This window comes from Schistocerca serialis, chromosome 7, assembly GCF_023864345.2.
Source record: "Schistocerca serialis cubense isolate TAMUIC-IGC-003099 chromosome 7, iqSchSeri2.2, whole genome shotgun sequence".
NCBI classification, from domain to species: Eukaryota; Metazoa; Arthropoda; class Insecta; order Orthoptera; family Acrididae; genus Schistocerca; species Schistocerca serialis.
The window spans coordinates 69,110,438-69,138,063 of record NC_064644.1 but is presented as its reverse complement, the minus strand read 5'-3'; the positions used below and the strand labels follow the sequence as shown (position 1 = coordinate 69,138,063).

Below are 27,626 nucleotides of genomic sequence, written 5' to 3'. Positions count from 1 at the left end.
CATCAAAATATTTTCTCCTTACCTCTATTCTGGGCAAATCTGGATAGCGAGTTGCAGTACAGCTCTATCTTGCACGCCGCTATGCTAAACCTCTAATTTACTGTAACTACAAAGAGAAACTCGAGAACTGCAACGAGTTGTCTCATAATTGCAAATCGAACTGTTTATCGAACGTACTTGGTGGGATGATCCATTAAAAAGAATAGTAAGAGAAAGATTGGTAAGACAATTAAATATGTGCATAAACGCAGCATGTCATTCTCATAACTGAAGTAACTTCAAACCGTAAGTAAATCCCTGCGGTTAGTTTGAACACCACATTACTTTTCTAGGCATATCATGGAGGTGATGGTGGTCCCCCCCTTGATCTGAGTCCAACACTTCCAGTCGGTATTTCAGGCACCTAAACATTTACTTGGATCATGACACTAGACTGCTTTGAGCGTTTCAGATATGAGAAACTTTTGAGATAAGGTAAATTTTTAATAGTTGAAAGATGCTGCAAAATTTTGGAGAGTATGTGTGGAGACGTAATAAGAAATAGATATAGCGGCCTGATGAAGGAAATAGCAAAGATGCTAATTAAAAAATAGCTAAAACAAATTAGAGTACTCCCGAAACAGCTTTTTCTTCAATTATTTCTACATGAAATAACATTGGTGGACGCTGTTACGACAAAGGAATATGTCATAACCGTACTCAGAAGGTGAGAAACAATTCCCTTCCTCAAATACAGTTGCGGATTTGGAGAGTAAAGCACAGGCTGGAAATCGTACTTTTCTGACAGGGACACATAAATACATATAGTGGCGGAAAAAAATCGCAACACAAAAAGTAATTAGGGTAATGATATTTCTGAAGTACATTTGTGTGGGTATCATATTCCAATGCTTAACAGTGCAAGATCACAGGTTAATGTAAGCGCGAAATAGGCCGTTACAAATGTGAAATACGGGTGCATTAATAACCAATGCAATCGCCAGAATGTTGAATGCATTGTTCTGCACAGGTGCCGGGTGTCACTTTGTGGGTTGGAGTACCATGCCTGTTACACTTGGCCAGTCAATAGAGGGACGGTTAAGGCTGGTCGTGGGTCACGCTGGAGCTGTCGTCAGATGATATCCCACGCGTACTCGATTTTCAGCAGATCTGGTGATCCAGCAGGCCAAGGCGACAATTCCACACTCGGTAGAGCATGATGGTTACAACAGCGGTATGTGAGCGAGCGTTATTCTGCTGGAAAACAGCTCCTGGAATATTGTTCAATAAAGGCAGCACAAAAGCTCGAACCACCAGACTGACGTACGGATTTGCACTCAGGGTGTGTGGTTTTGCCACAAATGCTCTTGCTATCATACAAAATCTCACCGCAGACCGTAATTCCATGTGTAGGTCCAATGTGTCTAGTACGCAGACAGGTACGTCCAGGTCCTCAACTGGTCTGTTTCTATGTTTCTATCCTACACGCGGCCGTCACTGGCACCGAGGCAGAACCAGCTCTCACCATAGAACACAACAGTCATCCACCACGTTCCCCAACGAGCTGTCACTTGACACCATTGAAGGTGCGAATGGCGGTGGTTTGGGGTCAGTGAAGTGCACTCTACAGGCTGTCTGCCTCGGAGATCTCCATGAAGCAACTGATTTTCAACAGTTCGTTGTGCCACTGTAGTGCCAACTGGTGCTGAGTTCGCTGCTGCAGATGCAGTACGATATACAAGAACCTTAAGATGCACAAGATGATAGTCCCTCCCGGTAGTGCCGCGTGCTTGTTCGGAGCCAGATCTTCTTGTGACCGTACATTCTCGTGAGCAACGCTTCCAGCTGTCCTGTACAGTGCCTACATTCCTGCAAACACTTTCTCTAATATCGCTGAAGCAACATCCCACTTCTCGTAGTCCTACTACACGACCTCGTTCAAACTCAGTGAGGTGTTGATAATGACGTCTTTGTCGCCTTACAGACATTCATGACTAAAATCAAATCACCTTGCCGAGTTTCGAAGGTAACTAACGCTCACAGCGTATGTTTAAAGCAAACCTGATTTTCATCCTTATAGTGCTCCTACTAGCGGCACTCTTGTGCTGCTGGTGCTAAATTTGAAAAAACATCATCTTTCAGGTGTAGAAACACTCCTACCAACTTTCGTTTATGTCCCACAACTACTACATTATAACAGTCTCACTTACTAGGGACATTTTGGTTTAGCATAAGAATACTACTCATATAATATGGGCATTGTGTGGATACGAGTTTAAGAATTGAATAACAATTTAAAATATTACCAGTTTCACGTCAATTGCACGGAAAAGACAATTGAAATTCTACGGACATTTAGCAAGGACGGACGCCTCGAGAATGACCAAGAAAATCTTCCTTATCATCAAAGCAACTCGCCAAACCAGAGAGAAACCCAAAATGACCTCACAGAACTCAGTACTGACCAACTAGAAACCATATGGACTGCCTACAGACAAAAAATCATGAGTTCACAACCAAAAACAAGACGGAAAACAATCTGAAATAGAAAAACGCATGGACACAGGAAAGAAGACAGGCCCATAGTGAAAGGATGAGGAAGTTTTGGGAAGAAAAGAAGGGTAAGAAAGCCAAGAAGACCAGTGCCAACTAATGGTCCCGGGTGCTCCTCAGATGGTGAAACGAATAAATAAATAATTAGTAGTGCCAATAAGAGTGACGTCAACACACATTATGCCACGTCGGAACAAGATAAATATGAAGTACTGGAGGTGACACTTGACGGTCATACGGCGAAATAGGCACACAGATAAACAAACATTCTGTTAATGACGTCTGACGAATTCTCTTTAGTATGTTCAGCTGGTAGTGACATGTGGCTGCAGGAGAGAAAGGTCGGGGCGTATAGTATAAAAAGGTGAATGAGCTCTCACCGCTTATCATTCGACAGAGCAATCGTTAGCAGTAAGTTGCAGCCTCTTGTTCTTATACAGCGTTTATTCCCTTTTCTCGAACTTCATTTCACGTATTGGAGGTATGCCTTTTCTTATGAACAGGTGTTCTCACTGTCATGAAGGGACTGTAATTTTTCTTAGTATACTTTGGTGCCAATAAATACTTTTCGTGACCTGGTGCAGTTCAATATCGAAGTTGCAGGAGTAAGAAACTTGACGATACCGAAGACCAGCCTTGAATTCCTACCTCTTCGGCGAAGGTGACTTGCCGTAAATTGTTAATGCTATGTCTGAAGTGTGTATGTCCAGCGTAGAAGTTGTAGTGATTTGAGTGATATTTTTTACGACCGTAAGACAGGGTATGGGGAAATGCCTGCACAGATTCTATTTCTCTCGAGTATCCCCAATGGGGCCATTGAAGGTAGCGTCCCCTTGAGACGAACCAATCGACACAGACAGTGTCACATGTGCATACCTCATGAAACACTGCGGAGATGCTAGAAATTTAATCAAGAACGCTTCCGTGAATTCGGATCGTTAGTAACTGTTTACCTCCGGGGCCACTGCTGTCGCAAAATAACGCTTTCAAATTGACAATACTTCTGCCCCTGGACCGTAATTATATTCAGTCATGATGGTGATATCGACCTGTTGAGCCATTATCAGGTGACCGCTGCAACAATATAAATAGCTCTTAGACCAATTCAAATGGCCTTAAGACTAATTCAGACTTCAGAATATACTCGTATACTGCTTTCAAACATCTTTCATAAAAATGTGTCTCGACGTATTTTTCGATGTTTTCTTTTTTTATAAAACTATATAGAGAAAAATTTATTGTTAAGGATGAATGGTCTTTAAGCAACTTACAATGTTACAACTGTCAGTTTATATTCGCATTACAGGCAAAAATCGCGACTGAACGTATTCATGCTTCGGAGACTTTGGCTATGAAAACGGTTCCCGCTATATCAGAGGACAGACGCGATGGCTTCGCAACAAAAGTTCTGTAGAAAAAGTTTTCTCGCATAAGCGTTTGCTTCATCGCCCGCTTTCATAACTGCATTGCGCCGATTCTAATATCAGTTCTTACACAAACGAATATGCAGCAGTAGAATATACCTAAATATTAACCACTTTAAGCGCATTCACTGACCCATTTTCCAGGACTGCAGTACGAAATTCTCACAGGTGGCGGCCTTTTGTTGTGCAGATGATGGTTTCCTCCATGGTGCTGCTGATTCCGCTGTTGTTCGCTGGGGCAGTTCTGGCCGACACCTGCACCCTGCCAGACGCTTCCACAGAGACCTTCAGCGTCACCACGGTGAGTCCCCGTCACCTGGCAGTCTGCTTTTGGCCACGTGCAAAGCAACACAATACGCTTCGCCCCCATCATCTACTGCTGTGTACCTTAATGTGGGATCTGCACTTGTAGTGTGGAACACAGTCCACTGTGCACATTGTTCCTCTCTTCTATGCCTTCAAATGCCTCTGAGCACTATGGGACTTAACATCTATGGTCATCAGTCCCCTAGAACTTAGAACTACTTAAACCTAACTAACCTAAGGACAGCACACAACACCCAGTCATCACGAGGCAGAGAAAATCCCTGACCCCGCCGGGAATCGAACCCGGGATCTCTTCTATGGCAGAGTACCTTAATGTGGGCTCTCTAAATCCTACAGAGTACGTGAACTACAGAGAATTGTCTCAGTGTCCCAGCATTAGTTTCGAGTGCTGTTGTACGTTCTTTAAAATCGAGCGAGACATTGTAACTACAGCAGACGTGTTGCGCTTCGTCCACAGGCCCACAAGAAGTGGTACCAGCAGTACCGCTACTCTTCGACAGTCCTGGACGCCCTGGGCTGCCTCATCCTCACACAGGACCCTGGCGCGGCTGCTAACCAGATGACGCTCAGCGGTGCCTTCAGCCAGGATCCATCGTGAGTACTTCCACACTTGATCTGTATACGACGTCCGTTGTAACGGTGACTGGAGTCTCTTACTATCGACTCAGCTAATGAGTGAGTCTGCCTCACATTTGGCTGGGTGATTAAGCACTAGACCACAAGTTGAAAGGAACTTCCTGGCAGAACAAAACTCACGGAAAAACTGGGACTCGAAACCGGAATCCTTCCCTTTCGAGGGCAAATACTTCACCTACTGAACTATCCAGCATAGTTCATGGCCCACAGCGCAACTCTACTTTCATCAGCATTGCTGAAGCGCAGGTCGGGAAACCTTTTTAACTTGGAAAACAGCAACGTTGACTGTGATTAGGGCACCTTGTTCTAGAGCACGTCTACCTGTGGCTCCAAACGTTCAGTGGTCGGGTTAAGGCAAGGGCATACCGCTTCCGACAGCACCTTTCCAAGTAAATGATTGAAGTTTCCTTACTTCCGTTTGTGGCCGGCTTTATTTACCTCAGCACCATGCTCCAAATAAATAGAAATTATAGATTTTTATTCTAGAAGAGAGAGAAGCATGTAAAATGTACAACCTATAGTAAAGTCCCAGAGCTCATGGCAACGATGGGCCAAAGTGATCTAGGAAACCTTCGGAAAACATATCTTATTATGTCTTCTTCTTCATCGTCCTCTCTTCGGGTAGTAGGCGAAGTTTCCTGTAGTGGTACCCAACGTTGCCGTGATCGTCCTGTACAGGCGTTTGGCGATGTTACCTGCTGCGGTACCCATAATTGCAGGGGTCATCATTTAGCTCTTCTTCCTTGGCATTGATCTATTTTAGCCTGTTAGTGTGTTACTCTCCATTCTCTCTTGGTGTTCGTTCAGTTTTCTCCTATACTCTACAGTTTATCATTTAGACTAAAAACTTTTAGGTCATCTCTAATATCGTGGCTCTTTGGTCTGTCTTCTATTGTGCAAACCTTAACTCGTCTTAGGAATTTCATTTCTTGCGTCTGAATACGGCTTCTTGGTTTTTGGTAACCACCCAGGTGTCGCTTCCATAGAGCAGTGCGGGGATTGCAACCGCTTTGTAGAATTTTATTTGAGTGTCTTTCCTAGGTTTCCAGTTAAGATTTCTGTTAATTGTTCCACATACACGACTAAATTTACTGAGCTTAATTTCTATATATTTGCTATAGCCATATGTCACTTTACATCCTAGGTAACTGAAGTGGTTTATTTGCTCTAAAATCTTTTGAACTAACAATATATTGGTTCTAGTGTGTCCTTTCCCCATGAAGGCCAATGTTATTTCTGTTGCTTTCTAAAAGTCAACTTTCGCACTTATTTGTTGCATTATTTAAATTCCTTTCTGAAGGTCCTCTTCTTTATCTACTACGATCACTGCATCTTCAGCATATAGTAAGTTATTTAAAAGACTCGTCCTGTCTAGGTATATACCTTTTTGAAATTCTATTTCCCTGTTAGCATTATTTCACGTATGTAAATGTTAAACAAAATTGGGAAGATACAGCAGCTTTTCCGTACTCCTTTGTTAGTTGGTATCTCATTAGACGCTTTTCTGTTGAGATCTAGAGTGATAGTTGTGTTGTAATATATACTTTATATCTCATTTATTAGATGCTTTGCATATCCACGATTCGTCGTTGTCTTCCAAAGTTTCTGTCTATTGACATTGTCAATAGCTTTTTTAAGATCGATGAAAACAATGCGTGTTTCTTTTTTACATTCACTGCGGTTTTGTATTACGTGTTGTAAAATAAAAACTGCATCTATCTTAGCACGTTCCTTCCTTAAACTTATTTGTTCCTCATGTAGTACTGCATCCAATATGTTTTTAAGTCTTTTGTTTAAGATCTTAACACATATTTTGTTTGCTGAATCTAGTAAACTTAGCCCTATATAGTTTCTGCATAGGCTTTTGCCTCCTTTTTTTGAAAATTGATATCACTCTAGCAATCTTCCAGTGATTGGAGATATTTTTTCTCTTCCAAAGTTCGTTTAAGAGACGTATCAGTCGTTATTTCCTTCCTCCATATTTTAGCAATTCGGCTTTAATACCATCTCTCCTGCCACTTTTCTGTTCTTAAGCGATGTTGAAGCAGATTTTACTCCGTCAGGCTGCGTTTCATCTGATCCCGTGTTATGTATTGTTTCAATTTCAGTATCATCATACATTGACACTTTGTAATATTTTATCCACTGTTCTCCTTAAATATTCTTTATTTGTATCTTCTCCTTCTCTGTTGTGTTTAAAGTTTATAAAACCTTATTGTTAGGGCATTTCTTTCTCACGTGAACATCATTCTCTATCTTAAAAATAAATATATCCCAATGATCTTGGTGTGCTTTTCTGACTACACATTTAGCTATATTTCTTCTCTCTTTATAAGACCGTCTTTTCAGCAGTGGGGTAGTCAATGTACTTCGCATATGCATCCTGTTTTTCTTTAACAGCTATTCGTATATGCTCATTCCAAATTTTTAGACCCTTCCTTTTCTTTGATTTTTACAGAGGGCTTCTTCTGCTACTCTGCGTATCACGTTCTTTAGATTTTGCCATTCTCCTTCTATATTATCTTTAGTTTGCAAGTTTGCTAGATCTTTATTCAATCTGCTTAGGTAAAGATGTTTGATCCTGTCTTCTTCCAGCAAGTATATGTTATAAACGTTTTGACCTTGTTAATTACTTATTTGTTTTGTCATTTTCTTTGATGGACATACGATGGAGAAAATGATCTGACCTAGATCTTGTCCTCTATGAACTCTTGTATCGCTTACTTGACCCACTAGGTTATCATCTACTAAAATGGTGTCAGTTATTGGTCTAAGACTCCTACTGGCCCAAGTATACTGACGCATATCTCTTTTCTTGAAAACCGAGCTTATCTTTAGATTACTGTATGTGGCAAAATCTCTTAGTGTTTTTCCATTTTCACTACATACCGGTTCTGCAAAAGGCTCATTCGTTACTGATTCATTCGTTACTGGGGTTTTTCCTGCACCCATCGTAATAATCTGATCAGTAGCATTGTATTTATTCGGAGTTTTCTGAAGTTCTTTTTTTTTCCTTTTTGTGGTGCATATATGCTTATATTGGTGGCGTTGCCTCTTCTCAGTTTCAGTGTGACTATGAGTATTCTTTCGCTTGTGTATATGCAATCTTTGGTCTCTTTTTTCCATCTCTTACGCAGCAGTAACGTCATACCTTTGTCCGCTCTTTCATTTCGTTCGACTCCAATGCAGAACATAATGTAATCGCCCCCATATTTATTACCTCTCATTTCCATTTTTTTTTCTGTAATTGCTACAACATCGATATTCATATATTTCATTATATTTGCTAGTTCTATCTCTTTTTGAGAAATTCCTGTGATATTCGAGATTGCTACTTTGACAAATCCGTCGATCCATTTCCTTTTGTCCTTTTTCATGGTTCTGACATTGACTTTCGAGGCCATCGTGTTTCCGAGGCTCTTTGGGGCATTAGGAGTAGTGAGTGTTTTTCGAGAGTTGGTTGCCTGCCATCTGCACAACCCCCTTCCTAGGAGGAGCAGTATTTTCTTTCGGGGTTATCTCCCTTAGCTGACATGTTCTTGTTATTTAAAGGCGCCAGAAATCGAGTCATTCATCCTCTCCCGCTGACTGCATAAGGTACAGCCACTGTACGCTAAGCATTGAGTAGACGTCACGCGACTCACATCTTCTTGGACGTTGAAGTAGTAGGGTTTGTAGGCTGAGCTGCCTAGAATTCTTCAAGATCTGAATCATTAATCAAATTTCAGTGGATGTTTCTGCTAGTTTTGATTCCGAACGGGTATCGGCAGCCTGAACAGACTCTCAGATCCTTTGCCAATTTCCGCCTATTATTCAAAGGCAAGGAAAGTGAAGGACAACATCGGGCTTCGACGCCTAGTATCGCAGAAGTCTGACACTAGTAAATGGAACTAACATCAGCTAAGCCCTCTCCTCCCCGAGAGGGACTACACTTTATCTGAAATCTCACAAATTGACCAGTCTGCCAGGAGCATTATTCCCGTCAGCGTAGCTCAGCCGAACATTAAGGCACACTAACTTCCCCACCAACCTTCAGGGGGTAGTCCATGGGGAGGATCTTAGCACGTCACCACAAAAATTTTATCCCTACTCTTCCAGAACATGATTCGTTTTTCGTTCTAGAAATTACGTCTACGACGCTTGAGAAATCTCGACAAACGAAACATATTGCAGTGCCTGTTACCTGCGATACGAAGGCCGAAATGTCCACATTATGGAGTAGATTCACCTTGATAACAGTAGATCACGTGATTTTAATTCATTTAGTTACCAAGTACACTTCATCAGAGTCATCAATTTCTGGACTGGCTAATTGTGTTGGAATGAATAAAGTGGTATAGAGAAAAATAATATTGAGAAAAAAGAGAAAGATATAAAACTATTTTTAATCACTGTTACGCAATAGTATTTTTACCTGGTGTGATATGTCCTGAGAGCCTTGGAGACAAATAACTACTTGAAGTTCCACCTTAAGGTACAATAGTGTACTTATTAGAAACGTTATATTTCCTCAGTAATAAGCAAAAGAAATTTACCTGCTACTAAATTCGCTTTACTTTAATACATATTTGATAGTATACTACATATACATAATACACTGCATGTACATAGTTGTTGGTATACTGCCTTACAGTAAGATTAAAGCTTGTTATGACCGCATCGTTTCAGAGCTGCTGTCACTGCCGACGTCACTATCGATGGAAACAGACTTCACAGTACCTACTACGGCACGTGGAAGTACCTGTCTCAGAGCTTGCTAACAGTAATGTGTTATTTATTGTTCTACAGCGATGAGAAAACTGTAAGAATGTCTTACTTACGTCTGTCTATGACACTTTTTCAGCTGTATCGTATTTAATTTCGTAATATTATATATGAGTTTAATATCCGTTTGACACGGTGTATTACAGACGGTGAAATGTTGACTGCTGAACGCAACCTTGTCTATGGAAGCGCGGACATCTTCATTGAACACTTCTGCATGGAGAGTGGCGGTAAGCTGCACATATATGTCTCTCAGTTGTACTAATCAGCAGACTGTCACAATGTTTAATGGTGGAGGTAGGTGTTGGCAGCATCACTCAGGTTATTTGTGGTAGTTTAGGACTCTAGGATTCCTATCGTTCTCTACTCAACAGTATTCGCTGACTCACGAATCATCTTGGAAGAGTAGTCTACATAAGGAAACTGCCTTTCGACATAGTACATCATCCGTCAGTTAATCAATCTGTCAGACATTATCTACAACCCAGAAGCAGTAAAATTTTCCGTAATTATATACGGACAATTCCAGATGATTAAGGAGTAATCTGACAGAAGTACAGCAATCAGTCGAAGGTTAGGTACGAAAAGCGTGGTTAGCTCTTATATTTCTAGTGGACTAATGCCGTATAGTAAAGATAGGTAGAAAAGTTCGGTTTACACCATTAGTGGCGAAAAAACTGTATTAAAACATATTTTTTATGATGACGCTAGCTGTGTCTGCCATTACTATGCACCAACAATCAACTTTCATTGCAACTTCGTAAGCTCTCAGATATTGAAGACTAAATAAATGGTTGCTAACGCCTGTTTCTGTACTTCTTAATCCACTATGCAGTGTTTTTCGGAGGCTACTACTAACGTATTAACGGTTTCTGTTTCATTTGCGAATAATGCCAGCGCAGAACGACTCTCGGTACACCCCCATATGAAACTGGTTTTTTTTATGATTTCTCATTATCATCGCTATACGAACTTTATGATTTTGAGTTAAGACACACGTTTTTCCTAGGCACACTCTGTAGTTTTGATGTGGAGAGAGAATAGGTTCTCAAGGATCATGAAATAAGACTCGCACTATATTTTGTATTGGCAGTGTGCTGCAATAAATGTTTTGAGGACAGATGGAACGTCATACTGTCAACATGAAACTGGACGTATTTACACCATGACAAAAGATTTTTTGCGTGCATTGTAAAGAGATGTGTCTATGGACATCGTGTCTATTACACCCTATTTCAAGATGGGTAAAATGATGAGATATCAATCAGTAGCATTTGTACCAAGTTTAGACTATTCATAGAGGATATTTGGTTTGGAAACTAACAAAACCAGAACCAATGGAGACGTAGACGTAAATAGTCTGCCGGACAAAGAAAGTGAAGCATTCATGAACGGAGGCGTAAACTATTTGATTACTGTCATACTGAATAAGAAGTTGGCAACAAGAGCCCAATTGTCCACATGCCATTGCACCCTCTCTGATATTTCCGTTGGGAAAGATGGCATAAAGCAGCTCTATCCCTTCATGAGGCAAGATGAGTGACCACTGTTGTAACTGGTTATTGATAGTCTGGGTACTGCCACTGGGACGAAGTAAACATCCAAGCTGTCCCACACATATTCTATCGAGGACAGATCTGGGGATATTTCTGGTGACGAGAAAACTGCAGTCTAACACAAACAATTTACAGAGACTCATGCATGTGTGAAAAAGCGCTGTCGTATAAAAAAAAAATCCCACTACAGTACTGTCGCATGAGAAGCAAATCATGAGGACGCAAGATGTCTAAGGCTTTTAGATGTGCCGTCAGAGTTCCCTCAGTCGCTATCAACCGTAACCATTATTCATACCCGATGTCGCCCCATATCACGATGTGAAGCGTAACACTGGTGTACTTTTCCAAAACGTTGGGAGACTGGGACTCCTCCCCTAGATCGCCGCCATATTCGCAGACAATGATTATCCACGGTAGTGCAGCTCCGCGACTCGTCGTGAAACACAACAAGACGTAAGTGATCAGCAGTCCACGGTTCCCACTCACATCACCACTCCAATCGCAGCCGTTCGTATTCTGGATTTAACGGCAGCCCACGAATGGGACTCTCATTCCCTAGTAGGGCCTGATAATTTCTGAGGAATGGTGCGAGACGAAAAAGGATGTTACTGCGATCCATTACTTGTTTCCGGACGGCAGATGCCAATATGAAGGAATTACGATGCTCCAGTTGCACGATGGGTGATGCTCACATGTGTCGGTCAGATGTGGTTGACTGGACTCTTGATTGTGATCAGGCTAAGCGCGCTCTCACGTTCTCATGCAGTCCAATATTCGGGCCCCAATTTTGGATGTTGTACAATTCGACCTGACGACTGAAGAGAAATCCATATGGAGGCCCCTCCGAAAGCCCAATAGCTGCTGATAATGTTGTGTTACACGATTGTGTGTCCTTCCTTATGTAGCCCATCAATTTTGTTGACAACAGTAAACACGATCAACAGTAATACACTCTTGTGCCATTTTATCAGTCACAGGTAATTATTTGCATATTCGCTGATTGTGTGCACATGTACAAAATTACATTAACATCCTACCATTGGTACTTCTTTTTCTTTCAGGCGATATATAGACAGGTTTATTCTGATTAAGTATTCCTATGCTACGATAAATATTTCAACAAAAGTAAACTACATGATTAATCAATTACTTACACATATTCTTTTGTATTGTTTTCTCGAAATTCCTGCTGTGTAACTTTAAATCATCTGAATTTGATATATAATTTACATCTTATGTACAAAGAGCTGAACGGGAGGTTTTCTTTTCCTAAATTTTTTCAGATGAAATGACTTTCATCTTCACCACTGCCGAGAATCCGAGTGGCGATCTGGTCAACCAGATATGGGAAGAGGTCGACGCTCGCCCTGAAATCGATAGATCAAAATTCCAGAAAGTCAGTTGTTGAGCGATGCAGACCACCGATCGTAAATAAATGAACTTCAGCAGAAACTCCTACTGATTTTAATTTTACTTCCCAATCCTTAATTTTATTGATGCTGTTTTTCATGTAAGTGAGTAACATTAATTTCCACGAATCATGTTTCCCAGAGGAATGAACACCCCATTTAGAAAAGTTTCTCATGGTTATCATATAGACGGTTCTCTATTTTCCACAACATGGAGGAGGTTAAAGTTCTGCATAGTGTGTTCTCCCCGCGCTGCAGATTTGGCCCTGGATGTCTCCGAAACATTTTGATCACACCACACAGCCATGTACATATCATAAAGAAGATGCCAAGCACATTTTCAGCGGATGATACAACTGAACTGCAGACTTAACAAGACAATATTTATGAAAAGAAATGGAAAGTGTTTATACAGTTATACATATTTCTGTCAACTTAGAAACCAGTATTAATATGGTTCAAATGGCTCTGAGCACTATGGGACTCAACTGCTAAGGTCATTAGTCCCCTAGAACTTAGAACTAGTTAAACCTAACTAACCTAAGGACATCACAAACATCCATGCCCGAGGCAGGATTCGAACCTGCGACCGTAGCGGTCTTGCGGTTCCAGACTGCAGCGCCTTTAACCGCACGGCCACTTCGGCCGGCCAGTATTAATACTGAAAGATAGAGAATTATCTGTATATTCAACAAACAATTGACTGTTGTGTCATTTCTAGATGCTGTGGTCTCCCTTCTGTCACCTACAGCATCATAAAAAAAAAAAAAAAAAAAAAAATTGAATGCCTGTTATTCGTCTCTGTGGGCTGACATAGCAGATGTAATTATTCGGTTCAGTATTTTATCTGGCTTCGTTGTATAAATTCGATTTCTTATTAAAAAGAGGATATTTTCCAAGTGAATGTTAGCGGGTACTTTGTCATAATATCTTTATCAGTGTAGTGTTATGTGAAATACCATTTGAACTGGTTGTGTTTTCACAGTCCTCTCTCAATAACAAGTTGGTTGTTGTTCCAAGGAATTTAGATTAGCTCAGAGTAAAAGAACAAAATGTTTCCTTACGTCGAACTGATTATCAAAGTCCCATATTTGCATCCAATAACCTGAATGTACGTAGATCAATCTCAGACACTCAAAAACGTAAATGGATAATATGTGTTTCTTTTCTTTCCAGTATATCTCTACCAACAAATTAAGTTATACATTGAAGTTTTCAAAATACCTCGCGCTGCACTTCAGAAAGCACTTCGTTTTCTTAATTGGTAAAACTTTGCTTTTAGTCTGTAAATGGTTTTCGCGCAACTGTTTAACTTTCAGACGAATTTTGTTATGTGACATCCTGTTTATTCAAGGGTAAATGTTTTGCTCCCTGCAAACCGCAGGAAGTCTCATGTGAATCAGCGGGAGAGGAAAAAAATTAATTGTAACTTCTCACTTGTGTGAACGTGCTCGAGGTATTTTGGAAGCTAGAACGGTTTTCATTTTCAGCACAGGCGCCAGTACTAGAATATGAAAAGAAACTCGTGCAACCAGAACATGTGGGGTATTATACAGCTCTTACGAATATCTGGAATTAACTTTCTTCGTGTACGGTTAGAAGATAGTATTTTGTCTGAAGTTCTCAGGTCCATGTCGCTTTATGCTACAGATGAGAAGTTAAACTGAATGTACCATCGCGAGGCTGTAGTGAGCGCGAAAGACGCACGCCGAAAACATTGCCTGTGAGCAGCACGGCTATGTAAAGGCGAGGCCACGGCGACAAGACAGTCATTTACCACTCGAAGATAGCCGATCAAAAGCTAGTCGTATTTTAACCACCTGACGCGGCTGGAAGTCGTAAACGATTTCATTGATAAACTGAATGTGTTTCGGAGATAGAATAAATAAGAAAATCCGCTAGAAAGAGTTAGTTGTCCTAAAATAAACTCAACTACGGAGATATGCGGTGTGCGAGAGCTTGTGTGCGTTGAACGGCGAGGTTGTATGCCCTCGTACAAAAATTAGTTAAAACGAATGCGGCTAAATCGTTTAAAATCTTATAAAACAATTGTGGTGGTGATGGTGCTGTCTCCTCGCAGCATATTAACGAAGGCACAAGCATTTTCTTGTAACCGCCACAGGCTCACGTGCACCAATCTTCTCCAACAATGCGCTGGGCGCTATGGGCATGCTCTCCAGCTGGACAGTCTGTGGGGCCGCTCTGTGTGCAGCGCATTTCTCTCGAGGCACAGATCACGAGTTGGTCATGCACTGGCCTTCTTAACAGTGACCTTCCTGACCATCTGCGCAAAGTCACAGTCCTCAACTATTTTTCGTATCAAAACACTGTTCACAGTGCTATTTAAATCACTTGCAGCTTTACACTCCAGTTACCTAATTCAGTACGTCTGATTTATAAATTAGATTCAGAACATTGTGCAGCAGCATGCAGTTCGTATAGTTCCCAACAGGCGACACCACCTGCCAGACACATCAGCAACGGATGGCATCACCAGTACATAACTTACGAATAACAGAAAATCCTGTAACGTAGACATTTTTCAAAGGCGTGTGAAATATGCGAAGAAGTCTCAGCGGCTGTACAGCCCGTTACCCTTAGAAAGAAAGTGAGTTTAACTGAATTACAATGATGTTTCGAATCTCAGAATGTGATTGCATAAATAAGCACGATTTCAATTATAGTAGTCACGGGCCTATAAACCAGTTAATTAAAAAGTTGATGAAATTAATGGGTTAATCTATACGTTAGAAGCAATTTTCCCCGGCCAACTGGATAGAATGATAGCTCACCTGGGTATTTCCATTGTATGGAGGAGTAATTTTGGTGTTCACCAGCGAATTAACTCAGAAAATTATCAAGATTGCCAACACGGGTAAAAGTTGTAGGCCGTTACTTTCAAATTCAAGCTGCAGCCGTATCGACTCGTAAAGGCATCAGTCCTGCCAACGTTGGGAGAATTGGCGCTATTCAGTGATCACCATCAAGAGCACCCGGATGTTGAGGTACCCCACCAGCAAAAAGCAGCAAGAACCATTTTACTCACACCTCCACTTAAGATGGCTACTATAACCATATTCTTGCGGAGAACGCACACTGCTCTGCTGCGCCCGAGTTTACAAACCACGGAGAGACAATCCCCAGATACCAAACGGTAGGTAGTCTTCAGTCACTAGGGGACCCTCCATACTGTAAATCATGGATTTTGATGCCCCTCAAATATGTTGTAGAGGCACTTGCCGTGAGTACCTGGCTATCCGGTTTCTTAGCGACGGACCTTGGTTTTCGAGAAAATTGATTTTGAATTTCATTGTGCACCTTGTATACCCGTAACATTACATATATTCCGAACAAGTCAGCATAGGGCAGCGGTAAAGGTTCACGGCTACCACGGTGGAGGTACCGTTTTCGAATCCTGCTCCCACATGTTTTTTTATGTATACAAGAACCGTCTGGAAAATTTGGTCCTAACGTTCAAAAATGAGTAGACGAATTACCTGGGAAATACAGAAATGTAGTCATGTCCTGCACGGAATCCGATAAGTTCACGAAACGGGTGTACGAAGAATTTTTGCGTTCTGTAATTCTTCCGTGTGTGGGACAGAAATTTTTTTTGTAGACTATCGATTCGTGGGGAGGGAAAAGCAATTCAACTTTGTATGATATTCACTGATGAAAGGAAATTGGGGCGGAAAATAAGTACGGTTGAAGAGTTCAAACGAATGTGCATATACATATGTTCGTTAAAAAATGTTAGTGCAAATTTTGGTTCTCACGTAAGTCTCAGAGGATGATTTCCACACTTGGTGCATTAGTACACTGTTGCACACCAGCGCATTAGTTATAGCTTTTGAACTAATATTCAGTCGGGCATGAGTACATTTTATGCTAGGGAACAAAAATTAGGCGGTTATTATAGCAAAATCATTTTTCACGAAACAGTTCAATTAAGTTTTTATCATCGCTATTTATAGGCGTCGTTAATTTCTTTCACGCAATGAAATTAGCACTGGTGAGATGGTTTACAGTTTTACTTTAATAATAATTTCACTCCGAGCCCCCAATAGCAGTAATGTAGGCTGCTATGACCGAGAGTTACTCAATCAACTCGAACAGAACCGTAAGTCCCACTGTCCTCTTTTTTCTAGCAGTTTCCGCGCGAAGTCAGAGATCGCCACATTTTTACTTACGCCGATGTATACCTCGTAATTCGTAATCATACAAACGATCGTAGCACTTCCAGTTCACCAAATATATGCTTGCAGTATTAAACAATACTCTTTGTTGAAATAAATCGGCGCGAGAAATTCTTCCTCAAACGACCACATGGGCCGCCCACAAGTGGGGCTTGCTCGCCACACACCGGCCAACTCCGCCACCCACACGCTCACCGACTGCGAAACGACTACCCCCCCCCCCCCCCCCCGACTCACCAACGACTGCCACCCTGGCCAAGATGGCCACTCGCTTATATAGACTCGGATGTCAACCCCCACTGGCTATGCAAATACCAGTCTCACCAGTTAAGATTACAAATTATGTCACATAGTTCCCTCAACAGAAATAAGTACACCATCGGAACCGCTTTAAAATGTACATATTATCTACTATGTTACATTAATTTCTAGGATTATTCTATCGCGCGTAAATCAGGCTTTAGTTTTTTGCAAAATTTTGCCACTTAGCACAAATTTGTTTGTTTACATCTGTGCTTCAAAATTTTAACGTAGAACTGCATATAGCACTGTTATTAGACGTAATCTATAGCGATCTACACATTGTGCTGCTGAAAATCTTCATATTTGTAATAATTAATGTTTTATGGGTGATAAATGTTAATAATAATTTCCAAACAACGAAAACTATTGCAAGTTAAGTGTATAATATAACTTAACTAGTTTAAAACACATGTGATGCCACCCAAAATATTATATAATGCCGTTCTTTACGTCATGAATTTTTTATTGAATTTTATAAACAGTTTACCATCAAACTTCGTTAATTGCTTTTTGCGAGCTTAATTATTTATGAATCTTAGCATATGACTATAGCACTCGATTCGCTATGAGGAGACGTTTTTAATGAGTGTTCGCTCATCTCTGTAAGTTGTTATTTACTATTTTTATTAATTTTTCAGTATTTGTGACATTAAAATATTTTTAAGTTACTATAACTCTTGCGTCTCGTGACTTAAAATAATGATCGATGTTTCAGAAGGTGCATATTGCAGACCATAATCCACTTCCGGATCGCTCTTCACCGTAAGTTACATGGTTTCCGCCTAATGTACGAAAAACCACATCACACCGACAAGTTGCAAATCTCGCGCGGGTGCGCCACCCGCTTCCGTGAATAGCGCGCCATATCGCGCTTGCTTTCCACAAAACAATCCTTGCACACTAGACCTATTCATCTAGTAACGGGGGTTTGTACCGTCACCACCTGCACCCTAAAAGTGGTCCTACCAATGTGTACTCCTTATTGCCAGCCCTGCGATGTTCATTTTTACTGATAGGAGAATATCTTAACGGAAATAAGTCAGAATGCTCCCGACTTGACGGAAGACAAAACAGAGATCGCTTCTAGCGAAGATTCAATAACATTACATTCGCTAATTCTACATCAATTCAGCGCACCTGATTTTGAAAGCATGATTAGATACGCATGGCTTGCATTGAAATTTGCGAATGAAGGCGAAACTTTTTGAATGCAAAAGAATTGTGTTTCCCGCTATCGCTCATAAAGAAACCGTGCATTTATGAGATGGTTGCTTTCAGAAAATGCACGTGGTGCTGCGAAAATCTGTGCTTCGGTTGTTTCTATGATAAGTGTCACCCACAATATTGTTCTAGCACATCAAGAAATGTGGACGATGAATAATAAGATTATATAATATTGTATGACAGAAAAAGTTAATAACTGAATATGTATTTTAATTTCGCACATCTTACACTATTTCTTGACATTTTTTGAAATAAAATTGAAAAATTCGGTCGATTTTGAAAAAAAAGTACATACGGTACATACAGTGCAGTAGCCGTGAACCTTCACCTCTGCGCTACGCTGACTTCCTGAGGATAAATGAAATGTTAAGGATATGTAGAGCACGCAATGAACTTGAAAATCGATTTTCTCAAAAATCAAGGCACGTCGCTAAAAAACCGGATAGTCAGAAATCATAGTAAGCTCATCTACAACATAAGTGAAGCGCATCAAAGTCCATGATTTACAGTTGGAGGGTCCCCTTATTAGTTATAAATATAGTGCCGGAGTTGTCGCTACTTTATTGTACGTATGTAGACTTCCATCAATTTGGAAGCAGGCATTTGTAGACTCAATCAGGTATAGTTACGACGTTTTTCACAATAGTGTGACACAATAGTGTCATGATCTCAGTGACGCTAACGCTCGAAGTTTTCTCGGGTTGCCTCATGTTCCTATTACTAACACAATCTCATTTCCCACCATTCATTTAGGTTTTTCCGCTTATCATTCTCTCTGCGAACTTGACGAGTTGTCAACGTTTCTCACTCGTTTCTCAATGTTTCACATGTATATCTGTCTTGTCTTACAGCAAGCTAACAGCTGAGCATACAACCCGAAATAATGGGTTATCTAAGTTTTAATTTATGTGACAGGATTACCTCGCAAATGTCGTGTTTTATCGAAATTGTATGTGGTTTATTTTCATTTCACTTTCTGTTAACGATCTGTAGATTCTTCTGTAATAAATAATCCGGGAAATAGTAACATCACCTATAAGTGAAGGGAGTAGAATATTACCAGGTAAGAGTGTTATCATCTGCTGATAAGGAAAATGGGACAGGTGGTACATCTCATTTCCTTCTGATCACCCAGTAATAAAGCCACCATCTACTATATGATACATACATGAAGTGGTCGAGTGAGGTGGCCTAGTGATTATCAAAGTGGACTCGCAATTCGCACTTAGAAAGACGGCGGTTCAGCACGCCATGGCAATAAACTATCCCCACAAAAATTGCGCACCACATGCCGGAAATGTCGAGGAAAAATTTTACCCAAAACAGCAATGTGTCAAAATGTCACCACGGAAACCTACCCAACGCACGCAAAAATAAAATGAAATAGGTCACTTAGCCCTATGTGATGTGTGTATTCTAACAATGAACTCTCCCACGACCGGATATCTTAACAGGCGCTAAATCTTCCGTGTTGTAAGCTCATGGTCTATGAAACTTTTCCGACCCTAATGTTTCGTGCAGAGCTGTGTCGTCTTTTCAGCAAGACTCAGCGAAACTACGAACGCCTCTGAAGGTGTCCAGTGCAGCTCTGGACGAAACATTAAGAACGGAAAAAGTTTCATGGGAAACACGGAAGATTGATCAGCAGGGAGATGAGTAGTTTTTTACCGACTATAGAATATATATATATCTATGCTGGAAAACGATTAGCAATTGGAACCGGTTGCTGAAAAACTCGCTAAAATTATTACAAGAACCACCATAAATAAGGCAAACGTCAAACATGTTCAGCGATAATACCATAAGTTTCACTTTGGCGTTAAACAAGAGAAACTTGCTTGGCTTGCTGTACACGAAATTTCCTCTCGCTATACTGAAGGTCTGTTGAAAGGATTCGCCCCATGAGAAGTGTAAGGTTTGTTTGTGATACTGGCCACAAGTAACCCTTTTCGAGGGTGCATGTATGACTGAGGCTCTCCGGATTACAAAGTTTATATTGTTGTCAAGCAGTGAGTCCGAGTGTCAGAGAGACTTGGGTGTCGAGCATGGTTGAAAGCCGACTTGTGTACTAGTGTGTGGGATAATTTCGGAATACTGTTGCTGTGACTTGGAATATGTTAAGGAAGGTAATGTGCAGCAGCATGCACTAGCTTTACAGAGAGTGGTAAGTTGTATTTAGAGAGGACTTGTAGTTTCGATCTGCAAATCTTCCTATCTAAGATTTTTTGACAATTCGGTACTGTTGTTTCAGGACCTCGCGAATACATGAACACAGGAAAGGAACGTATCAGCCTTTATCCCTTTTGATTTTTAAATACTAAATATAAATTTTGTAAGGAGGAATTTTCATAGAGCTTAACTGGCGGACTTACTGTTTATTTCCAGATGATAATAATTTACTAATAACGAAGTCGAGTGATGTAAGATGTAATGATTAATTTCTGCCAATGAATATAAATTGAAGTGCAGTTAGTTTTCAAATTACTCAACACTGAGCTTGCACACCGCACTTGCTACATAAAAGAAGGTGAGCAACCCATAGGTTGTCACTTTAGTACGTAGAACCTCTACTGTGATCCGATACAGGTGTTCAGCGGTTTCTACACACTGTACATCCTCAAATACATGCTTAAACATTACCATCGTCTGTCACTAGTTCTTCTCCAACGTAAATTTTATTTGTGTATTGGAGGTAGTATAAAAAATCCACAAAGTTACTGGTGGTGACATAACGTTGAGTCAAATTTCTAGTTGTTCTATTTTGGCTTTGGATGTAGGGTGTTTGCTATTCTTTGCAAAATTTATTAAAGGATCCCGTAAAATTAATGTGTCTGACGTAAGGCTGTGTGTTATAGTAAAATGTTCATCTGTTGCAGCCAAGTTATAGTCTCCCATTTACGAGGCCGCCATCTCCCTTACGGCGTTCGCTGTAAAAATGGTTCAAATGGCTCTGAGCACTATGGGACTTGACATCTGAGGTCATCAGTCCCCTAGAACTTAGAACTACCTAAACCTAATTAACCTTGTAACCTCCCCGTGAAAATACGATAGTCAACATTAGTGAAATTGTAACCTCCCAGCAAGAATTTTTAAATGAAAAGAATTGAATGATAATGCAAATACAGCCAAATGTTAGCTTCCCACAGTAATAAAACTCAATGATAATAAAAATGTGCAAAAATCTTAAGTCCCCACAAAATTAACGTTAAGATGAACCTGATAAATTTTATAAGGGCAGCTGCGCTGACCTTCGGCCGTGTGCAATAATTAAACCTGAACACAAAATCCAAAATTCTTACCTCAGTAAACTGCATCTATATCTGCTCTTATTTTTCGGCACAGCTCCGTGCAATGCTGGCCCATGTTTAATTTTGATTCTTGGAGGGAATGCATGGGAAATATTATTGAACTTGAAATGAATCTTTTTTTAAAAAAGGTTACTTTGTAGAAAAATTATTATTGGGGCAATTCTTGAACAAATTAATTACAATTAACATATGTTATTAGCTGAGCGCAGTGCTGCTTCATTACCTTCGATAACAATATACCTCGTCCAGAACCGTGACCAGAGACCCATGTCGACGCCCGCTCAGTACAACCGTCCACTCGCTACTAGTACTGCCGACTGAGTGCAACTCGCAACAGACTACACGCTCTGCCGACTCCTCACACACTACTACTGTTCCTGCCGACTCGTTACACGCAACTGCCTGAGTCCAACTCGCAACTGAACACTCGCGCGGTCAAGCGCAGACTAGCAACGATAAATAACTCTCTGGTCAGATATTCTGTCATGCCTCGCCATCGCTGGTACTGTTTCAACCTCAGGACAAGACACACATGCATGCGAGAGGCAGGATTTGAACCTGCAACCGTAGCAGCCGCGCAGTTCCGGACTGAAGTGCCTAGAACCGCTCGGCCACCGTGGCCGGCCGTTCGCTGTAGTCTACAGGGTGAGTCACTATCTATTGCCACAAAGAATAAGTCGGAAAGTACGATAGTAGCTGAAAAGTCTGTGGGACAAATGTTGCATGGGACAACGGGTGCCAAAATACGACGTTGGTTGTTTGTTTCTAGGTGGGGTCGCGTCAGGGATATGAAGGTCAGTTTTGTTTTTTAAATGGGATGCTGTGGTTTGGTACTTATTGTCTGATAGCAGCTATCGAGACGAATCCAGTGAAGTGTAACAGTAAAGTCTTTCAATGTCAACGAAGGACACAAAGGTGGCATGAACGTACATTTACAGATGGTGTTCCAAGTGATGAACATTGTTACCAATGCAGTGCTGAAATATTCTTAGCATGGACTGAGTGGTATTCCTTATCAATTCGACGCTTTTCGAAGTCCATGCTCTGAGGATTCTCTCTCACATATCTTCAGGTGTTGTTGGAACGTCTTTACGAACAATGTCTTTTACGAATCTCCACAAGAAAAAATCCAGAGGCGTCAAGTCTGGCGAACGAGCCGGCTACGACACATTTCCTCCGCGTCCAATCTAACGATTTGGAAATTGTCTCTGCAACTCATTTCTAGCCATCAGCGAAAAATGTGCCGCATCTCCTTCGTGTTGATACCACATTCTGTTCCTTGATCCTAAGGGTATTTCTTCCAATAACAGAACTAATGTTTCTTGCAGGAAAGTGGTGTACTTCCTACCATTAAGATTTCCTTCCATGAAATAGGGGCCTATAATCTGTCCTCCATAATCCCACACCACACATTCACCGACAACTGTTTTTGGTGTGCAACTTGCCGCTGCCAACATGGATTTTCTAGATGTCCAGTAATGCATGTTATGCAAATTAACATTCCCTTGTTTCGTGAATGTAGCCTCGTCAGTAAATAAAATCAAATTATTAAATGTGTTATCCCTCTTAATCTGAAGTTGAACCCATCGGCAGAATTCGATGCGACGCATACAATCCGTACCAGTTAATTCTTGGTGGAGACCGATATGGTAGGGAAGATATTTAAGGCAATGCAGAACACGAACAACACTGCTGTGGCTCATTCCAGATTCTCTTGCGATGTGACGCAAACAAACACAATGATCTCAAACCAAGTGGCAAGAGTACCAACTTCCGTTTCCTCGTTAGCAACTTTTCTTTGCCAGATATGTTTCCGGCACGTTAAAGATCTAGTTGTTCTCAATTTGTCGTACACATATTTAATTGTAAGACGCGTAGGGTGAGTACTTTGAAGATATCTTTTAGCGTATAAGTCTCTAGTTCTCACTGAGTTTCGTTGGCATTCTCCGTAAATGAGAAGCTTATCGACTTGTCTTCGAAGGAATGCGTCATTTCATTCGCTTGATTCGACGATACTTGAGACTTACCGTTCGTATTAGTGTTGTATTACGAAACCGTCGAATGGTGTTTGCATGTCAGTAGTACCTTAGATGTATACCCCGTATTCGGTGAATATTTACTATTTCCACGATATACGAGAGAGAATTGTCAGAGCATGTGCTTCAAAAAAAGCCAAAGTGATAAGGAATACCACTCAACGCGTGATAAGAAGATTTCAGCACTGAATTGATACCAATGGTCATCACTTCGAACACCTTCTGTAAATGGACGTTTGCCACCTTTGTGACCTTCGTTGACCTTCAAAGACCCTACTGTTACACATCATTGGATTCGTCTCGATAGTTGCTATCAGAAAATAAGTACCAAACTATAGCATCCTTTTTTTAAAAAAAAAGATGAGGTAGACCTTCATATCTCTGACACGACCCCACCTAGAAACAAAAAACCAACGTCGATATATGTCCCCCGCTGTCCCATGTAACATTTCTCCCACAAACGTTTCAGCTACTATCATACTTTCTGAGTTATACCAGGTGGCAATAGTTAGTGATGTACCCTATGTAGTTCTTGTAGAGTAAAATAAAGGCGAATAGTTTAAAGCTAACGTTTTTACATTTGTGTGTGGTGGGCGTTACTACATGGTTAGACTATTCCCTTCGTGATTCTATGAAGATGTGGCGTTCACCTTTTTGTACTCATGTGCCTCGTTAGAATCTGAGCTTACAGAAAACCATCTACAGCACATCAGGCACCTTTAAGAGCATTTTGCCACTTATTTTAGTACTTGCTTCTCGGCCTGTAGAAATGACATAATTATGTTTCAGTTCAGAATTTGTACTTTCAACAAATGGTTGTCAAGGATATTTGACGGTAGTTTAGTGGGTCACTTCTGATACCATCCTTGTAGACTGCGACCTCTGCTTTCTTCCTGTTACTGGGCATGCTTTGTTGTTTGAGGGGTCTACAATAGATTATAGTTAAAAGAGGGGCTAGCTCAGCCGCAAATTCGGTATAGGATCTAATAGGGAGTCCATCGGGCCCTTCACCTTTATTCAAAATTAGTGATTTCTGCTGTTTCCCACAGCATTGACACTAATATCTGTATGTCACGTCTCTGCAGTGATGTGAAAGTGAAATTGGGGCAATACCCGAGAATATTCTTTTGTAAAGAAACATTTAAAAACGAGTTGAGTCTCCCTGCTTTTGCTCCACTACCATCAGTTTCAATCCTTTCATATATGATTAGAATTTCTTTGCGTTCTGTGAGAGATCCTTCGATAATATTCTGCTACGGTAGATGTTAAAGGGTTCACTCATTTCCCTTTTGACATCCAAACGCATTTCATTTAGAAACGTCCTATGTATAGAACTATGCTTTACGTCACATATACTTCATATGTACGCTGCAGGTAATACAATTTTAGGAACATCCCCATAGTATTACAAGGTTACTGACTCCTTGAGACAGAAGCTATTGCTACGAACTGACGTTAACCACACACATCGTCATGAGCAGTAATGGTGAATTTACGCTGCACGTTATGTATGTGGTATGTTATTGTCTGCACGGATCATAATGCCAAATGAAGTGTTACACCAAGACTACATAACGCGTTCGTAACGTAACCTCGTGGACTCGCAGAACAACCTGATGTAGAACACTTTACGAACTACAAACGAATCAGCAAATATATCTCCGCGATCTCCCGTAGAATATTCTCTAATATCCGGTTTTTTGTTTCTTTATTTAACAGGTTTATTCAGCTATTGCTTCTGTCTTTGATTCCTCACTTACAGGTTTCTCTAAATACACACAGATGGCAAAAGTCCCTAAACTGTGTGTTTTAAGATAAGATACCAACGGCGAGAGGTGAATATACTAGGCGGTACGATATCTTGAACGAGCTACGCACGAGAGAGAGTTGTTGCGAACTAAATACGTGTTGGCATCGACAGTGATAACGCTACGTCGTGCAAGATGGATCTCTATTATAATGGTCTACAATAAGTCGTTTGTGTATAGTATGCAACAGACAATAGGGGTGTTTGAAGTGGCGCCGAGGTTTAGATGCATTGAGAATGGCGCTCGATGTTTGCAGCTATTGCTAGGAATTTAAGTTGTTACTTTAGGCTGTCAGTTGTTTACGTTAGTTAAGAAAATCTTCATAGTGCTATTCAAAAGTTCGTTTCTCGTCTCAAACCAGTCAGTTTAAAAATCGGTGTTATTTTTAAAACTTTGAACTTTAATGTCTGAGACACTGCATGAAATGCTATTTCTGGTAACTGCTGAGCCAGGTATTCGAGAGATGATATATTTCAATGAATGATGTTACAATATACGGTCCTCTTTTCGGCAACCATGCTACATACCTTATGAAAGTAATTAGTCTTCAACATTAAATTAGATGCGATGCAATTAAGCTTTCCATAAAAGATATCAATGTGCGTCTCCCGACCCCTTTGTGTCTGATGATTAGATTAATGGACCCATGACGCAATTTCTTTCACACGTTTAATTTTATGAGGGGGCAGGACTCCTTGTTTATCCACACTGAAAACGTGTTATATCTGTTTTGTTGATTTTTATGCAGAAAAAGGTCTGCCGCTCAGTTAAGGGATATAAAAACCAGGTTACAGCACGCTTTCTGCAAGTATATCACATCATCATTACTTCTACTACTTCATAAAATGTGTTTGAAACATACGTGTTTCGGAACAGTTCTGCAGATCGATTAAACATTTTTCTTTCCTTTACAGGACATTTTCCTTTTCTGTGTACGAACGTACATATTACACTGAACAACCAAGTTTAATAAAACTGTGTAAACTCCATAATTTTGAGTTAGTTATGTTTATTTCAGAACGGAATGATACAATATCACCATCTTCATAAGTATTTAGCTCTAGTTTCTTAGAAAAAGTAATCTACACTTTTGTATAAATAACTCACTAACGAAGTATGCATACATGTTCCAAGATTCGGCATACCAAATTTTAAGTGAATAATTACTTGAATTATGTTACGTATTATGCATTGATAAATTTCAGTGCCAATCTGGAAGTACAGAAGTACGTATTTTGTTCAGAGATAAATTCTGAAGATCACCGTTTTTGTTTGGCTTGACGTTTATACACATACTTGGGAACATCCCCTATGACGGTCCAGCAGTAATCTGCTAAAACAGTTTCTGGCATACCTCTTCTAAAATCTGGCAATATCTTAATGAAATCGCACCACATGTTCATCATGTACTGCACAACAATCTTTGGAGAAGAAGTCAAGATGACTCTGTAAGAAATGCACTTTCAATGACATGTTGCAATCAATTTTCTCATAAGATGACAACATGTTATCTACAGTGTCCTTGTAATTTATTGGGCGTTTGTTCCCTAAGAAATGTAAAAAGCCTGTCTTAAAACATTCCCATGCATGCTTTTCATCACCTTGTGTGATTCCATGAAACGTATGGTCTCCAAAAAGCTCTCGAATCTGTGGACCTACAAAGATGCCCTCCTTTACCTTTGCATCACTTAAGGAAGGAATTTTTTTCCTTAAGTACTTAAATGGGTCATCATCTTTGTTCGTTCCCCTACACAAAGTTTTAATGAGACCCATCTTTATGTGAGAGGGCGGGAGTAGAATCTTTTTAGGGTCTACTAGAGGTTCACTCTTAATTTTCTTTATACCTGGTTGAAGAAATTTTCTGGTGGGCCATTCATGTTTACTGTAATGAGCTGCACGAGCTCCGCTATCCCACTCACAGAGAAAGCAGCGATATTTAGTATACCCTAAATGCATACCTAATAATATTGCAACCACTTTCAAGTCACCACAGATCTGCCATTGAGACTCATTATACTTGCTGGAATCTAGTAAAATTTTCATGTTTTGGTATGACTCTTTCATATGCACACTATGCCCAACTGGAATAGACGGCAGCTCTTT

The 27,626-nt window shown here is 40.5% G+C and overlaps 2 protein-coding genes across 2 annotated transcripts in view; both read left to right on the top strand.

Annotated features, from left to right (window-relative positions):
- The first annotated feature begins 2,918 nt into the window (after nt 1-2,918).
- On the top strand, nt 2,919-12,691 carry LOC126412711 (uncharacterized). Its single transcript, XM_050082428.1, has 6 exons — nt 2,919-3,013; nt 4,147-4,257; nt 4,741-4,877; nt 9,588-9,652; nt 9,830-9,913; nt 12,523-12,691. Exons 2-6 carry the CDS (start codon nt 4,147-4,149, stop codon nt 12,645-12,647), a joined length of 522 nt encoding a protein of 173 aa, XP_049938385.1. The 5' UTR covers nt 2,919-3,013; the 3' UTR covers nt 12,648-12,691.
- LOC126412712 (uncharacterized) overlaps nt 2,934-27,626 on the top strand; it is a 64,656-nt gene continuing 39,963 nt past the window's right edge. The window contains exon 1 of the mRNA XM_050082430.1: nt 2,934-2,943. The gene's annotated coding sequence lies outside the window, so the exon portion shown is untranslated. The remainder of the gene's footprint in view (nt 2,944-27,626) is intronic.